The sequence below is a fragment of the Felis catus genome, chromosome D4 (genome assembly GCF_018350175.1).
Source record: "Felis catus isolate Fca126 chromosome D4, F.catus_Fca126_mat1.0, whole genome shotgun sequence".
In the NCBI taxonomy this organism is placed as follows: Eukaryota; Metazoa; Chordata; class Mammalia; order Carnivora; family Felidae; genus Felis; species Felis catus.
In genome coordinates this window covers 69,566,644-69,584,597 of record NC_058380.1, presented here as the reverse complement: position 1 = coordinate 69,584,597, position 17,954 = coordinate 69,566,644, and the positions used below count along the sequence as shown (strand labels likewise).

At 45.3% G+C, this 17,954-nt stretch overlaps 3 protein-coding genes across 4 annotated transcripts in view; 2 read left to right on the top strand and 1 right to left on the bottom strand.

Annotated features, from left to right (window-relative positions):
• ELP1 (elongator acetyltransferase complex subunit 1) overlaps positions 1-4,726 on the top strand; it is a 58,067-nt gene extending 53,341 nt beyond the window's left edge. For both annotated transcript variants that reach the window (XM_006939347.5, XM_011288516.4), the window contains exons 36-37: positions 28-103; positions 3,392-4,726. In XM_006939347.5, coding sequence (XP_006939409.3) covers positions 28-103; positions 3,392-3,459 — 144 coding nt within the window. In that variant the 3' untranslated portion in view covers positions 3,460-4,726. The remainder of the gene's footprint in view (positions 1-27; positions 104-3,391) is intronic.
• ACTL7B (actin like 7B) lies at positions 3,409-16,916 on the top strand. Its single transcript, XM_019816285.3, has 2 exons — positions 3,409-3,545; positions 15,528-16,916. Exon 2 carries the CDS (start codon positions 15,569-15,571, stop codon positions 16,820-16,822), a length of 1,254 nt encoding a protein of 417 aa, XP_019671844.2. The 5' UTR covers positions 3,409-3,545; positions 15,528-15,568; the 3' UTR covers positions 16,823-16,916.
• Positions 8,912-10,453, bottom strand: ACTL7A (actin like 7A). The gene has a single exon (XM_003995735.6). It carries the CDS (start codon positions 10,350-10,352, stop codon positions 9,030-9,032), a length of 1,323 nt encoding a protein of 440 aa, XP_003995784.4. The 5' UTR covers positions 10,353-10,453; the 3' UTR covers positions 8,912-9,029.
• Positions 16,917-17,954: the final 1,038 nt, after the last annotated feature.

Genomic DNA, 17,954 nt, shown 5'->3' with positions numbered 1-17,954 from the left:
ATCTTTGCTGTTCTACTTTCTCCTTAGGTTCTAGGTCCCAGTGCTACTGCCAATAGTATCATGGCCGCTTACCAACAACAGAAGACTGCAGTTCCTGTTCTTGGTTAGTATTTTTTTCTCCAGATTATCACAGAACTAAGCAGAGGAGTATTTTTCTGTAAGTGTTAAGATGATCAGCAGTATGAGGAGAGATAGGGTATTGACTACAATTTTCTTTCAATTTTAGGACTATATCTTTAGTAAAATCGGTTTAGTGTTTCTAGTAAGAGCAACCTGAGGGGTAGGGAATCCAACATGACATTAAACATACAGTTTTTTAAAACAATTATCTTGATACCATCTTGTCTATACCCTGGCATACACTTGTCCATACAGGCACATCACAGTTGGAGTCTGAGTCTACATAGTCCATATATTTTAAAGATTCTTCTGAATTATCATTTTTGGCTGTTAGTAGTTATGCATTGCATCTTGGGGACGTTTTCATAGTCCTTACTTAAGAACTGAACCTTTTTAATCATCTTCAGGATTGACACTAAACTTTGAAAGCAAATCCAAAGAATGCTAGCATTTTATTTGCATTTCCTAATTCCTAAAATGTTTTTTTGTTTTGTTTTGTTTTGTTTTGTTTTGTTTTGTTGGTGGGGGAGATGATTCCTGATTAGATTGCATAGCCCTTAAAGTTAAAAGCCCTAAAGCCTTTCTTTTTTAATTTGGTTAGAGACTTTTGACACATCAGTTTGGTAGCTGAGTATTTACCCTTCAGGTGGATCAGTCAAGCATACCAACAACCTCTTAGCTTTCAAACATTAGTGACCTATTCTGAAATAATTGGTAGTTTTTGCTACCGTGATTTGTATTTTCCAGCATGTGACAGGCAACAACATTCTGAATTTTTTCCGTTTAAATGCTATTCTATACTAGCATTCTGATGACATTTGAAGTAGCCTTTGGGGTTTCGCATTAAGTTTAATTTTAACAGCTTATGTTGCTGCCAGGAATAAATTAACTACTTTCCATCCCAGCTCAACTCCTATATCTGGACAGTAACTACTGTATTCCTAGCTCCCCTTCTTCTTAAAGGCTGACAGGCTGCTTTTGTTACCAGTCCCAAAGCATACACTTATGTCTGAGATGCTAAAAATTCATCTTAGACTTGAGGCAGCTTAGTAATTGTTCAGTTTGTACTTTGTCCAATCCAGTTGTGATTTGTGCCCCACTATCCTCATTCCTGGCCAGATGCTGACCTTCCAGTCAAGTCTAGTCAACTGCTTTCTCTAGAGTAGTTTGGTGGCTTTATCAAAGAGCACTCTCATTTTCCAGCTCAGCCTTAAAGACAGTAATATTCTGAGGCTCGTTATCTGAATACATAAGTATTATCAACGTCCTTGTGGGTATTACAAGATAGTGTAGGGAAAGAGAGGGTCTCATAATCTAAAAATAGGCAGAGGAACTACTGACAAAATTAGTCCCATGCAAATATTCCTCAACTGCCCCTCCCCCAGCTAAGGGGAGTTTAAGCACACTCACACTTCCTGCTGCTGGGATCCAGGACTTGATGGGCATTGTCTCTTTCATGCTTACAATGTGTTATCATACAGATCAGTTACAAGTCTTACAAAAATGTAGAATTTCATAAAATGGATTAAAATGTTATCAGAGAAGTGCTTGAATCTTCATAGCTGAATTGGGCTTATTAGTTACAATTGATAATAACAAAGTAAGTGTTCCAAATGAGAATGATTTGACAATCAAAAAATTAAGAAAAGTCTTGGAAAAATTGATAAAACTCTCAAAGTATTTTTGTAAAAATAACTCTTGTAGCTGTGAAATTCAAATGTGGAAAGGTAAAAGATGTCATGTCTTGTCCTTATACAGTTTGCCGAACAATTATGTTTTCCTGCCAAAAAGTCAATACTTGGTATTCTTAGTTAAGTATAGAAATCAAACGTAGTTGTGTCTAATTTTTTAATAAAATAGAGTATTTTGTAATGTTTTTATAAAAAATATGGTCTCATTTAAAGTTTAATCAACTGTCTCACATGGAATGATGGGCCTTGCTGATAATGAATTTCCAGTATCAGTATCCTGAAATAAGGAAAACCTCCTATGGTATTCTTATTTGTATAGCTCTTTGGGGGAGTAGAAAACACTAATTGTACATGAAATTATCAAACTGATGTGAATAGTAGTGAAAATCTGGATTGTACAGAAAATTACGTCAAAGAATATTAAAATTTGATAATTTCTAGTACATGTATTTATGTGTAATATGGCAATCATGTTTTTAAACACATTTTATTTTGAGCATTTCTCTCATGTTAAATGTTATTTTTTTTAAGTTGATTTATTTGGCGGGGGGTGGGGGGTGGGGGGAGTGGGAAGGAGGGGCAGCGAGAGAATCCCAGGCAGACTCTGCACTCATGCAGGGCTTGAGCTCATGAACGGTGAGCTAAAACCAAGAGTCAGATACTTAACTGACTGAGCCACCCAGGTCCCCCTCGCGTTAAATATTCGTGAAAATAATTTTTAATGTCTGTGTGGCTCATATATACAGGTGTACTTTTGTTGGCACTTTATTACGAATAGTGCTGAGAAAGAACACCTTTATATGTACATATTTTCTCACATCTCTGCTACCTATAGATATCTCTTGCTACCACAAATCTAATTGGAAGAGGGCCTGGGTGGAGTGTGTGACTCTTGATCTCGGGGTTGTGGGTTCGACCCTCACGTTGAATGGAGAGATTGCTTAAAAAATAAAGTATTAAAAAAAGAAAGAGGGCCTGGGAGTTTTAGAGTTTGAGCTAACAGTCATAATTTTACCCCAACCATCTTTCCCTCTTCCATTTGCTTTTTTCTAAAAGTAAGGACATTTTTTTTTTTTTTAAGTAAGGACATTTTATTGATCAGTATGTTTGTAGAATTTTTTGGTCATAAAATATTTTCTCTTGGTTAACTTTATTTACCGAATAACATGCCACCACTTTTTTTTTTACTCTTATAATTGAGGTAAATTTTGTAGATAGTGGAATGTACAGATCTTAGGTATACAGTGTGATGAGATTTAATGATCATATACAGCCTTGTAACCACTACCACCACCCTCTCCCATTCAAAATCTAGAACATACTTCTACTTTGAATCACTCAGTGGACATTTTTCTTATATCCTTCCACATGCCTGAAATGGAAATTCCTCTTCTTGGGGCAGGGCCTCTAGGCTGTGTTTCTTCTGACTGAAGGTTGCAAGGGTAACAGACATTAGCTCTGGTCTGATGTTTATCTTGTAGCTGCAAAGCCCAGTCGTCTACTTTCAGGCTAGAGTTCCTGCCTCAGCTCCCAGCAACAAGAGAGTGTGTCTGTCACAGTTTCCCTTTCCTTTCTTTTAGATGCTGAGCTTTTGATACCCCCAAAGATCAACAAAAGAACCCCGTGGAAACTGAGCCTTCTAGAGTGACTGACCCCAGTTAGGAGGACCCCAGCAGAGACTGTTTTCCTTCCGCTCCTCACTCCTTGAGGCCTGGCTGTTGGGAACTGGGAAGAGTAAGACAATAATCTACCTTAGCATTGTAGAGAGCTGCTCTATACAGCAGACCTAAGCAGACACCAAGCAGTTCCATTTTATGTTATTTTGTGCCTAACTTTAATCATTAGCAAAACTTTAAGCTTTAACCAATGTAGCACCAGTTTGTACAAATTACTGTTCTTTTGTTTAGTGCTGTGTGAGAGCATTTTTTTGGTATTTATGGTAATCAAAAGATTGGCTTTCATACCTAGCTACAAGTCTGATTCATTTTGGGACCTTAGATAAGTCACATAATTGATTTGTGCCTCAGTTAATTGGGAATAATGTTTCATGGCTTCTCCCTCAAAAGTGTGAGGAAAAGAAAATAATGTTTTTAAACTGTGTTATGTACCTGGAGGAGAGCATTATATATATACACAACGTGGCTGTTCTGTCAACATGTAGTGACACTTAATCACTTAAATGACTTCTTCACCTTGAGCTAAAGCAGAATATAAAGCTAAATATATCCTTTGAAATTCTCAGCGTTCCTGTGCTGACAGCTGTTATCTTGTAATGTCTTACCAGGTTATGTGCTTCTAGTTAGTTACAACTGCATTGAACTCCTGTCACTACAGTGTTTACAGAGACTCTTTACTGCCTGTGAATTTTCTGCTAGAGAGTTAGTAGTGTCAGAGCTGGAACAGATGAGAATTTCTGTAACAGTATCAGGCACATTTGGTATGGTGAGCAGTGTACACAGTTGTAAGTTACTCCTTTTTCTCCAAATAATTGCTGCTTTTAACTAAAAGGTTTATTCTGTCAGTGTCTAGGCCATTTCATTTATTTTTCTTTATGGTGTTTCACTGATCTCTGTCTTTTAGTTATTTTCTTTGGAAAAAGTGAGGATGTTTTCTTTTGGGTAAATCTAGAAAAAGCTCAGTTCATTTAGACAGCAGTTTTGTGGCTGATGTTTGGGTAAGGTTAAAATTTTCTTCCATGCTTTTAGTACCAGAACAAGACCTTCATGACTGCACATGAACTGAGAATGCTGCCTTCAGTCCTCGGAATGTGGATATGCCCAGAATTGTAATGAAAGATGGTCCCTGAGTAGCATGGTGTTGACTGTAGAATCTAGGTGTGTTTGCTGGTGTAATTAAGCTTCCCTATGTGTCTGAAAAATTTCACAAAGTAACATTAAAAAAAGATATCTCCTGCATTGTAGAAATGTACTTTTTGACTTCTGCCCATAATGGATTTGCTATAATTGAGTGCTCCACACTGAAAGGCTGAAAGTGCTTTGTGACTACTCTTTGTCCTGGGTAAATGAACATAGTAACTTAGATGACATCCTAATACAATGTAGTGCTCTTGCTATGGATAATAGTGAAGGCATCCATGCCTGATGCATTGGAAATAGAAGTGGTTGGAAATAGAAGTGGATTGGTAATGGTGTGACTTTTTATGGATGTTCAGTTCCCTGAAGATAATGTATTGAAGCAGCAAGAAAGAATTTGTGTGAATATAAGTTACTGTCAATTGCTATCTCTTTCCTGTGAGCAAGATGGAATTTTGTTCATTTGGAGAAGCAGCAGGCTGGAGCAGATCTTCTGAATTGAAGGCAGAGTCCAGGAAGAATTTATGGGGAAAGTGCAGTGTATGGGAGGAGGAGAAACTCCTAGAAGTGATGAACACATGATTTGAGGGAAGGGTTCTGTCAGGGTTCTAGAAAAGAATATATAACTCTTCCCCCAAATTTGGACTCTGTCCCAAAACAAGTTCATGCTTCAATAAGCTAAAAAAACCTCAGTTACTTTGTTGGTTCCATTGATTAAGCTTTGCTTGGATGCTCTAGACATCAAGAGGCAACTTGCAGAGGACTGTCTCCTACAAACAAAGTCCATTTTAAATTTATACTTTAAAAAAATTGAGGCAGGAGGTAATATTTTCATTATGTGTTTATGAGTGTAGCTTGGTGTAGTTTTTTAGTACTGCCACATATTTTTAAGTAAATTCATTTTCTGTACATGTCTACACATACATATATTCACACATATTTGTGTATGTACACACACATGCTCAACCTTTTATTCATAGCCATAATTGAAGGTTTTTGTTTTGTTTTTTTTAAATGAGTAAAACTAATGAGTCTTAGTAATTTAAGGTGATTATCAGTTTGGGGAACAAAATCAGCTGTTTTTTCTGCTTCCTGTACCAGTCCATAAGCTTCTGTGCTTCACTAGAAGCACCACCTGGACAAGCCCTCAGGAGTTTCTGGCTGTCCTTCCTTGTCTGTTGTATTTGTTAGTAACTGAGGTGAGGAACCTGAACATCTTAAGCTAGGTAACCATTAATCTCCGAGATGCTGTAGACCAGTCAAAGCTAATACGGTGACATCTGGGGACACTGAAGACCTGCTCTTGATTTCTGTGTTTTCTATGCTCCCTGAGCCCTTGCCTGTGCCTCATGCCTACTCCACCATTAATCTTATTGGCTCTAAAGTCCCCCACATTTTAAGGCCAACAGATGTTCTTCTGGTATGCAGGAAAGAACAAGGCCTTGGGTCCACCCATCTTAGTGCCCTTGGACAAAGACTTTTTTTAAAATATAATTTATTGTCAGATTGGCTAACATACAGTGTGTGTACAGTGTGCTTTTGGTTTTTGGAGTAGATTCCCATAGTTCATCGCTTAAGTACAACTCCCAGTGCTCACCCCAACAAGTGCCCTCCTCAATGTCCATCACCCATTTTCCCCTCTCCCCACCCCAAAGATACTTAATCTCACTGAATCTTGCTTTCCTCCAACCTTGTGTACCCACTGGCACTATTGTGTACCTTAGCACTATTGACATTTTGGGTCATACCATTCTTCGTTGGAGGGAGCTGTCCTGTGCATTATAGGATGTTTCGCAATAACCCTGGCCTCTACCCACTAGATGCTGGCACTGTATACACCCCCACTCCTGTTCTGGTAACCAAACATATTTTTAGACATTGCCAAATGTCCCCTGGGGGTCAAAATTGCCTCCAGTTGAGAACCATTAGGCTAAGATGACTTTCACGTAGTTACCAAAACTATTCATAGCACTCTCTCTCTCATTTTTAATTAATTAATTAATTAATTAATTTTTATTATTATTTTATTTTATTTTTTGGTGAGAATGGCTTTCTTTCCTACAAGGGGAGTTGTGTAAGGATCAAGTGAGAATTCATACTGTTTTGAAAAGATAAGTAGTTGTTCAGCTTTATATTGGTGTTTTTCCTTTTTTTGGTATTTTTTCATTTTTTTTTTTTCAGGTTTATTTATTTTGAGAGAGAGCTTGCAGCATGAGAGGGGGAGGAGAACAGAGAGAACCCCAAACAGGTGCCATGCTATCACTGTGGAGCCCAATGCAGGGCTCGATCTCACAAACCACGAGATCGTAACCTGAGCTGAAATCAAGAGTTGGGCGCTTAACTGACTGAGCCACCCAGGTGTCTCTGGAATGTTTCCATTTTAAAGTGCAGCAGAACATTTAGGCCTACCATGGCCTGAAGATTCCCTCCAGAGCCACCTCCCATGCTTCCCCTTCATTAAGACTCACCTTTTTGGGGATCCTTGACTTGGGGATCATAGATACTTAAGGGATTTAAAGACATATGATTGGTTTTCTCTGTAATCCCATTTTATTTTCTAGATTTTAAAATATTATTCTGGGGTGCCTGGGTGGCTCAGTCGGTTGGACATCTGACTCTTGATTTTGGCTTTGGTCCTTCATGATCTCACATGGAGTCTGCTGAAGATTCTCTTTCTCAGTCTCTCTCCCCCCTCCCCCTCTCTCCGTCTGCCCCTCCCCCACTTGCACGCAGACACTCTCTCTTTCAAAAAACAAACAAAAAATATTATTCCTAGGTGGAGCCCATAGGTTTTACCACCCCTGCTGGAGGAATTAAACAAATTTCAATCTGCCCAGTAGTGTTCATGGAATGTTAAGAGTGGTTTGGGCAGAAACTGAGGTTGATAAGACCTTAAACTTCTCTCTCAAGTCAATGTACCCAACTTCTAGGTGATCCTTTGATACTTCAGGATAAGGTTTAGTCATCCTTGGTCAACTGTAGGAACTCCGCATGCCCTTCTGTGTTGTCTTTCCTTCTCTACTCCAGCTTGCTGGTGCCAGTCAGCTGTGCCTGGATCAGGTCTTTCAAGGCAGATACTATGAAGATGGCTCTGTAGGGCTTTTCCCTGGGGATTGTAGAGATGCCGTACCTCTCCTGTGAGTGCTTGAATGTGTACTTTCGGGTGTACATATGACTAAGAAGCATGGTTAAGACTTTGGGGCTCCTGTATAAGAGGTAGAAGTCTGCAAGGTAATTCTAGCTAGCTCTTGTGGTCATCTCCCAGAGGCCAAATTCTAGTATTTGAGTGTTTATCTCTGTTTTGTACATCAGTTGTGTGAAGTAGGCATTTGAATTCAATATTATAGGTAAGTAGACTCAGATCAGAGTTAGGTGGTAGTGAAATCAGTTTTAAATCACAGAGTTCAAAGCCCATTTCCTTCTATTTGATGCTGCTCCCTGCCAGTGTTCAGATGCTGAGGTTTAGACAGGGCAGAGAGTGTATTGGGGACTATTCTAAAAAATCTGTGTTCCATTTACAAACTGACCCCACAGGACCACCACAGAACGTGCCTGGGCCCTGGAAGGGCTTCTCTGGTTCTGAGGGCTGTGCGTTCCTTCTGGCTCCTCAGTTGTGTTAGAATGACCAGCATAGGGAAGGTTCCTGTAAACCCATACCCTTAGCCCCAGAACTGGCAGCCTCTGTCCTCGCCCACCCCAGATTCTAACTGTATATCCTACAGGTTGATGAGGAATCCCATCTAGTAGGAGATGAACAGCTGAATAGCTATCCCCTTCAGACACACACGCATATCTTGCTCATAATATGCCAGGTTTCAGCAAGCAGCCACCATGGTGGCTTGATAAGAACCGGTATTGAGGCATGACTCACGTTCAGAACTAGAAGTACAGTTAGCGCAGGGATCAGACACCCTCATCAGCTCTTTACAAGCCTCCACGAAGCATGATATGTATTCTGCTGCTCTATGGGAAGTTGAGCCATTATAGCATACTTCCTATTGGTGTTTACCAAAAGAACTGTTCTTACATGCCCTAACATACTGTCTCCTCTCTCTTCATCACATGCCCCTCCTGAGCAGATTTAACAATGAGATAGTTCCTAAAAGGGAATACACAAAAGGGACAGAATAATGTTAGAGCTAGTTGTTTGTCAGGAATGTTTAAGCAGGCAGCACGTAATACATGTCTTTGTTGTGTCACCACCCCTCCCACTCTTGTGTGACAAAAGTATATTTTAAGGTACATTGTGAAGTTGTTCTTACTAAGTCAGGAAATAGAGAAACACTGTGGAGGGAACACGAGGATTGTTTAATACTACAGGAGCAAACATGCGGGCTCAGCTCTGTGTGTATGGCGGGCGCTCACTCAGCAAAGCGGATGCATGGCAACCATGCTTTATCAGAGTTCAGAAGCACCTTCTGTACAGGAAGAAAGGCCCATGTTCCTGGTACTCAAAGCGGTGGACCCACAGTGGTTGGAAGCCCTGAAGCGATGCCAGGATGGAGCCGCCCGTCCATACTGCAGTGTCTCTTTCGGGCAACACATTTACCTGGGGGCTGTCATTGGGACACATGCTGCTCAGCTCCTTCTGCAGCCGGTTAGGGAATCCACTGAGCATAGTGCTTCCCCCGCAGAGCAGGATGTTCCCCATGAGATCCCGTTTGAGGGCAATGTCACACTTGTTAAGGCAAGACACTGTCTGGGTGTGAAGCCCCAGCTGCATGGACTTGATCAGAGAAGGCTTAAAGAACATCTCTGCGCAGAGGAACCTTTCCTGGCACAGCTGTATCTCCTTCCCATCAGGCAGTATGTACTGGATTGTATGCTCAGTGGCAGGGATTTTCTTCTCTTCGATGGGGTCCAGGGCCACAAAGCAGCATTTCTTCTTAATGTCCTCCACAATGCCTATCTGGTCCTCGGTGAAGCGTTTCCCCGAGTTATTCATCAGGCCCATCAAGTAGGCCGTCAGGTCAGAGCCTGCATAGTCCAGCCGTCCGGTGATGCTGGGCAAGGGATAACCCTCATAGATGGGGACCACGTAGGACACGCCGTGGCCAACTTCCACCACTAGGCCTGAGGTCCTTCCATAGGAGTACATGGACAGGCGGGATTGATAGGCGATGTGCATTGCAGGAGTGTTGAAGGTTTCAAACAGCATTTCAGCGTACTTCTCCCTGTTGGTGTGTGGGCTCAGGGGTGGGTCTGAAACCAAGACCGCATGCTCCTCTGGGGAGATCTTCATCTCTTGATGGAAGAGATATTCCCAGATATCTTGCACGGAATCCCAGTCCACGATGATGCCATGTCTCAGAGGATTAAGTAGCTTGAGACGAACCTCTGGATTGATGAGCTCCCGCCCCACGAATGTCTCCTTGCGATTGTCCCCAGTTTTAGCCGTCTCCATGTAGGGCTTCCCCACTGTTGTGGAGATGTTATGGGTGGGCTTTGGCAGCCCGGCATAGCCACATTTGCAGTAGCCAGTGCCGAGGTCCACAACCACTGCTTTGGTCACCTCTGCCTTGGGTTTGTCCTTAACCGTTCTTGAGTTAGTAGGTTCTTCTGGCTCTGAACAGTTACAGCGGACCCACACTGCCCGCTTTGCCGGGCCATCCTTTAAGGAGGCAGTCTGGAGGATGTGTGTCTGTGGGGAGACCTGTTCACCTACTCTCTTGGCAGGCCCGTCCCCGATGACTGCTGCCTGTGGAGCCCACATGCTATCAAGAGCCATTTGCTCTCAGAAAGTTCCTCAATCCCACAGGCTTCAAGGCCTGAAAGGCTTATATCAGATGGCAACTTGAGAAATTCCCAGCGATGACATCACTGATTATGACATAATCTGGTGACCTGGGTTTTCTAGATGCCGGGAACCTGTGTCCCATGTTGGGGTGGACTTGTTTCAGAGGTGACTTACCTTTTTCTAGATTTTGTAATAAACCTGATTTAGCCAACCAGTTATTTATTGATCACTTGCAACGGGCAAGGCAGCTGGGAATAAAAGGCAGCCGTGGAGAAAAAAAACAATCTCTGCCCTTGTAGAGTTTACGTTCTAGTCACTGGGGGTTGGGAAGAGATAGAAAATAGCCAAAACAAAGAGATGGCAGAAAATGTTAAGGGCAAAAAGAGAAAAAGCAGAGAAAGAGATTGGGGAAGGTGGCTGTGTTAATGTGCCTGGGCAGAGGTCCCTGAGAGGGTGACACTTGAATGAAGACCTGAGGAGGTGAGGGACGCTGGGTGCCACGTGTACATCCTGCATATCGGGAGCAGCAGGTGCAGATGATGGCGGTGCAGCTGTGACTGATGAGTGAGAGAAGGGATCAGCAAACTAGGGCCTGCCTGTTTCGGTAAATAAACTTTTATTTAAACACATGCTCATTTACATCTTGTCTATGGCTGCTTTTGTGCTACCACCACAGAATTGGACTCATTGCCACAAAGACTGCATGGCCCACAAAAGTGCAAATTTTTACTATCAGGCCCATATAGAAAAAGTTTGCTGGCCCCTGAGTTAAAGGATCCCCAGACCCACGTGGCCGAGTGGGGAGAGCAAGGAAAACTATGAGCGGGGAGGAGGGGCGGGAAGGGTGAGCAGCCCACGTCCATCCTCTTGGGCCATGACTAGGACTTTGGTTCTGACTCTGCGTGAGATCAGAAAGCACTAGGGAGTTTTGAGCACTGTGGACACTACCCAGTTTATTTAGCAGGACTAATTGCTTCTCTGGTGACTGAGCACTCTGTCTCCCTTGTTTCTCAGGAAAGCCTGCAGAAGAATAATTTTTAGGCCCATATCTGTGCACATACTCCATGCAGGTTGGCAGCGAGATTGGACCGTGCAGAATTGCACTGATGAGAACACTGAGGCTCTAGGGTGTGGAGCTCACCCATGGATGTCCATCCAGCGGTGGCCAAGCTCTCCCAACTCTGACTACTTCCCAGGGGTGTGGTGTGGACACACCTTGATGAGACCCACAGTGTGTCTCTGAAGCTGCATGGCCACCATCTCACATGCCATCTCTGAAGCTGGGCACATTGGTGCTGACACCGGTCACTGTGAAAGCATCCCGAACCCAGCTTTTTGTTATGTAGTCCCATACTTTCATAAAAGAGCAGTCATTACAATGGTGGGCCTACTTTTTAAGGAGGTTGCTGGGGGTGCTGTTGGCTCCCTGAGGGGTGTGAGAGAAGAAAAGGACCAAGTCCAGTCTTGTGACTGCTGATGGGAGCAGTCAAGGTGTCCTCTCAAAGACAAAGTCACAACTTTTTGGTTCGGTGGGTAGAGGATGAGATGGTGTTGAATTTTGGGATAGGAAAGTGCTTTTCTGTACACCTGGCTGCCTGAAAAGTTGTTTACTTGCCTCTGCTGTTCAGTAGGGATTTGCATGGCCAACTTGGATTGTTTGACATCATATCAAAAGAATGTTTGTGTGATAACCAAAGGCATATTTAATTTAGAATGACCTGTTTTTCCTTTGCAACCCTCCTCTTGAATTCTGACAGATCTGCAGCTGCATAGCATTTAAAAAAAATTCTTTTTCTTAAGGTTTATTCATTGTTCAGAGACAGAACGTAAGTGGGGAAGGCTCAGAGAGGGAGACACAGAATCCGAAGCAGGCTCCAGGCTCTAGGCTGTCAGCACAGAGCCCAGTGCGGGGCTCGAACTCACGAGCCATGAGTTCATGACCTGAGCTGAAGTCAGATGCTCAACCAACTGAGCCACCCCGGCGCCCCTGCTTAGCACATTTTTTTTGCCCTGGATTTCTCTAAGAGCATGTGCTTACAGTTTTCTATGGCCGCTGTAACAAATTACCACAAATTTAGTGGCTTAAAACACAAATTTATTATCTACAGTTCTGGAGGTGAGAAGTCCACAGTCAGTCTCAGCTAAAATCGCGCCATCAGTATGGCCGCATTCCTTCCCAAGGTCCTAGGCAGTAATCGTTTCCCTGCTTTTTCCAGCTCCTAGAGGCCACCTACATTCCTTGGCCTGTGACCCCTTCAACTTCAAGGCCTCTCTGACTTCTTCTGTTGTCACATCTTCGGGGACCTGACCCTCCTTTCTGCCTCTTAGGAAAATCCTTGTGATTGCTTTCTGCCCAGTCAGATGATGCAGGGTAACCTATCTCAAACTCCTTAACTCACATCTGCAAAGTCCCTTTTACCATGAAAGCTCACATTCACAGATTCCAGGGATTAAGATGTGGACATCTTTTGGGAGCCATTATTCACCCTGTCACCTGACCTTTCTTCCTACTTCACTGAGAGACTATAGCCTGACAGGCTGTTTCACATGCCCCTCCCCCACTGCCCATGCTCGCCCCTTCTTAGCTCCTTCTTTCACTAGGGGTGGGAGAGGTGCTGTGCTGGCTTAAAGCCAGTTGTCCCATCTTGTCTGTAAAGCCCAAGGGCACAGGGACTCTCAGGGTCCACACCACATCCTTCAGGCTAAAGTTGCTGGACATTTTTTACTCCTTTTATTTCACTTCTCAGGATTTTGCATGCTTGAATGCTCTTTCGTAAGTGAAATCCTTTTCCCTTAGCTTCTATGTACCCCACCCCCCACTCTCTTGTGTTCCTTCTCTTGGGGTCAGGACACAGTTAATGGTATTGATGATGGGAGAATATGGAGACTGTTGGCACACCGCACCCAAAACCTACAGTCCGTGGCATGCACAAGCCCCCATACTTGTCACTAGCCATCTAAGGTACTTGTGGGCTCCCTGGGGTCTCTGGTGAGGTCCCTCAAGGTTAGAGGCACCCTGTATTGCCCAAACTATCTTGGGCCACATTTTCTCACCTACTTTTGCTCCTCTAGTCCAAGGCTAGAAAACCATGAGGTAACCCTTCTTGAAAGCAACCCTGAGGCTCTCCTGTAATGGAAAAAGAAAACTGGGAAGATGAGACCAAGAAACACATTTTTCCCCGAGCTGGTATGCTTGCTCTGGTTTTTGGGACTCCGCACACCCTTAATTTTTAAAAGAAATGTGAACTAGGCCCCTGTAATTTTAACAGCTACAGAAGGGAAGAAAGAATCTAGTAAAGAAAATGCCAAAGCACAGTGTTTCTTATGAATTACCCGGAGGAGTTTGTTTTTGTTTTTGTTTTTTGAGGGAAGACAGTTTGGGGTGGAGGGTCCTATGGAAACCTAATGAATTCATCTGTTGTGGATGACAGACACTGTGGATCTTTTGCTTTGGCACAGGTGAGGGATTCATCCCTCTCCCTCACTCCCCACATCTAGTTTAATCATCTGACATAAATCCAGTGTTTGGGGTTAAAAATGTCATAGGAGTAATGAGAGAAGGCCTCAAATGCTAGAATAAGAGCTTGGGTTGAAGTGAGGATAGTTGGGGAACCAACCAAGTAGATGAGATTCTACCTTCTAAACTTCTGTAGAACCTGTTCCTCCTTCTCTTCCTCATTATCACAGCCTGGCTTAGATCACCTTCAAGTCTTACAAGAATATCTTCAGTGGTGTTTCAGGTCTCAGAGTCTTGCCCCTCTCTACATTACAGCTAAACACAAGTCTTTTTCAAATTTTCCAGAAGTCTGATCTGACCACCCGCTGCTTGAAGTCTTCATTGGTTCCCCATTGGTCCTCCATTTATTTTTTGAATTTATTTATTTAAATTCAAGTTAATCAACTTACAGTGTAGTATTGGTTTCAGGAGTAGAACTCATCCCAACACGTGCCCTCCTTAATGTCAGTCACCCATTTAGCCCATCCCTCCCCCACCTCCCCTCCAGCAACCCTTAGTTTGTTCTCTGTGTTTATGAGTCTGTTATGGTTTGCTTCACTCTGTTTTTATCTTAGTTTTCCTTCCCTTCCCCTACGTTCATCTGTTTTGTTTCTCAAATTCCACATATGAGTAAAATCATGTGTTATTTGTCTTTCTCTGGTTGACTGATTTAGCTTAGCATACTCTCCTCCATTTACCCCAAACTCTTACTCCTAGCATTTGAGGCCCAACCTAGTTGGCTCCATTACCTCTCTAGCCCCATCTATTTTTCCAGACACTTAACTATTAAGTGGAACCTTCCCACCATGTCCTCCGACATCACCCCAAGCCTTTGCTCAGGCTGTGCTCTCTGCTTGGGATCCCCGTCCCTCCTCCTAGCTACTTGACAAATACCCACATACCCATTAGCAGTCGACTTAGCATCACTTCTCTGGAGAGCTTGCTACTCCCTTCCTTCAGTAACCACTCCTTCCTCATATACTTTTGTTCTCCCAGTAGACTTCCACTTGCAAACCTCTCTGTCCATTCTGTCCCACCTAGACTGGACACTGCTGTAGCCAGGGTTCTGTCATCTGTCGCCAGCAGGCTGCACTGGGCTGGACCTGCCACAAGCCCCAATAAATGTTGAATGAAGGGACCAAAGTACTGTTGAGACCCTTATACTCTTTAAGACCTGGCGAACTAGAGTTGAGTGAACTTGAGAGAAAATACACACTTTTGAAGAGCTGTTTGCTCTTGGGCAAATCATTTAAATTCTGAGCCTTCATTTCCTCAGCTCTGCCCTGCCTCAGGATTCTGTGTAGTAACATATGTGAGGTACCTGATACTGTGCCTGGCTTACTGTAGGGGCTCAAATACTTATCACCCTCCAATCCAGGAAGCAGAGGAGGAAGAGGTGTTCAGTCAGTGGGCGGGGCATTAGGGACGTAAGGGGAGGGCACAGAAGCCTAAGACCCCAGTGTGCTTGGATTTCTACAACTGCTGGCTGCCTGCTCTGTCTTGGAGACAAGTGGAGTTAGGTAGATGGTGGTGGGGGTGACAGATCAAGGGCCTGCCAAGGCCAAGCCCTCCCCGGGCTGCCAGAATGGATCAGCCCTCAGTGACATCACAATCCTCAGGGGTTACCAAGGCACTGCTGGAGGCGAAACCTCTTATTTCTCCCCACGGAGCTCTAGGATGTGGATGTGAGAAAGGTGAGCAAAGAAGGCAGATGGCGACGAGGAGCAGCCCCAGCCCCATGCCCGTGGGCACGGCTCAGGGTGATCCTGGAGAGGCAGGAACACAGCCGGGTCCTGATGCTGGCATCCGGGAGACTGGGTCAGCCACTCAGCTGAAGTTGAAGCCCAAGAAAGTGCGCAAGATCAAGGCACTCATCATTGACCTGGGCTCCCAGTACTGTAAGTGTGGCTACGCGGGGGAGCCGAGGCCCACCTACTTCATCTCCTCCACTGTGGGCAAGCGCTACTCCGAGGCCGCCGATGCTGGTGACACCCGCAAGGACACCTATGTGGGCCACGAGCTGCTCAACATGGAGGCGCCCCTGAAGCTGATGAACCCGCTCAAGTATGGCATCGTGGTGGACTGGGACTGCGTACAGAGCATCTGGGAGTACGTCTTCCACACGGCCATGAAGATCCCCCCCGAAGAGCACGCCGTGCTGGTCTCTGACCCCCCGCTCAGCCCCAGCAGCAACCGGGAGAAGTATGCAGAGCTCATGTTCGAGACCTTTGGTATCCCTGCCATGCACGTGACGTCCCAGTCGCTGCTGTCCATCTACTCGTACGGCAAGACCTCGGGCCTGGTCGTGGAGAGCGGGCACGGCGTCTCGCACGTGGTGCCCATCTCGGAAGGAGACGTGCTTCCAGGCCTGACGGGCCGCGCCGACTATGCCGGGAGCGACCTCACCACCTACCTGCTGCAGCTGCTCAACGAGGCCGGCCACAAGTTCACGGACGACCACCTGCACATCATCGAGCACATCAAGAAGAAGTGCTGCTACTCGGCACTCGTGCCTGAGCAAGAGCTCGGCCTGGGCCTGGAGGAGGTGCGCGTGGACTACGAGCTCCCCGACGGCCAGCTCATCACCATCGGCCAGGAACGCTTCCAGTGTGCCGAGATGCTCTTCAAGCCCACCCTGGTGGGCAGCAACCAGCCGGGCCTCCCCGCGCTCACCGCCGCCTGCCTGAACCGCTGCCAGGAGGCGGGCTTCAAGGAGGAGATGGCCGCCAACGTGCTGCTGTGTGGTGGCTGCACCATGTTGGAAGGCTTCCCCGAGCGCTTCCAGAGGGAGCTGAGCCTCCTCTGCCCCGGGGACAGCCCTGCAGTGGCCGCTGCTCCTGAGAGGAAGACCTCCGTGTGGACTGGCGGCTCCATCCTGGCCTCCCTGCAGGCCTTCCAGCAGCTGTGGGTCAGCAAGGAAGAGTTTGAGGAGCGGGGCGGGGCGGCCATCTACAGCAAGTGCTGAGCGGCGGTGCCCTGGTAGGCGAGGCCTGGCGGTCAGGTGGCCTCCGGCCACTCTATACACATTTACAGAATTTCACATAAAACTTTAACGTGCACTGGTTCTTGTGTGGTCTGGATTTCTTGCTCTAGTCTGACAGCAGGTGGTGGGGATTTGGGCTTAGAAATCTCAGCACCTTTGGCTCTGCTGGGTCAAGAGCAGCAGGTGGGCAGTGGGGCAGGGGGCTGTGCCTCACTGACCCATCCCCCTGAACCCCCGGCATGAAGGTGACATCGTCTCAGAGCCCAGTGTGTTCCCTTAGCTCCTTGGAGCTCAAAACACAGCTCAGCGACATACTGCTTGTTTGTCTGTGGGCCAAGAGGCAAACAAAGGCTCATATTAAGGGACTAGCTTGGGACCTGTTGTCCGGTGGGGGTGGGAGGCTTAGCCAGGTGTCCTGTTTTTGGCCCTGATGGTCACATCTTCCTACCGCTGCAAACAGCTTCATCCTTGCTTGATCTCCCAGGCTCGCTCTCTAACCCCTCACTGCCTGCCCTTTTCAGGGGCGTAGACCATGGGCATGCATCTTCTGATTGTGAGGGGCCATTTCCCTACCAACCCCAGCCAAAACTGCAGCTACTTTTGCACTCACAGAGCAAAGCCACTGAATCTAGAAAAACCAGAAAGCCCTTTAGAAATCCTGTGATTCTCTCCCTGCTGTAGACATGGGGAAACAGGACCAGGAGGGAGGTGCCTGTGTCAATGGTTGAGCCCAAGTTTTCTGACCTAGGTTATGATTGTTTCCAGAAGGGCAAACATGGTTGCTTTAGGGTGGGCTGCTATAACAAAATATCATAGACCAGGTGGCTTGCAAACAATAGAAGTTTATTTCTGGCCGCTCTAAGTCCAAGATTGGGGTGCCAGCATGGCTGTGTTCTGGAGAAAGCCCTCTTCAGGGTTGCAGACTGCCCACGCCTTGCTGTGTTCTCACATGGTGGAAGGGATTAGGGAAATCTCTGAGGCCTTTTATAAAGGCACTGATCCCATTCATGATGGCTGCCCTCAGACCTAGTCACTTCCCAAAGGCCCACCTCATACTGTTAATCTTGGACATTAAGTTTCCAACATGAATTGGCCAAGGGGGATGGTGGGGGGT

What these genes read in the sequence shown, in the direction of transcription:
- ACTL7A (XM_003995735.6), bottom strand. Translation starts at nt 10,352, where the DNA reads ATGGCTCTTGATAGCATGTGGGCTCCACAGGCAGCAGTCATCGGGGAC.
- ACTL7B (XM_019816285.3), top strand. Translation starts at nt 15,569, where the DNA reads ATGGCGACGAGGAGCAGCCCCAGCCCCATGCCCGTGGGCACGGCTCAG.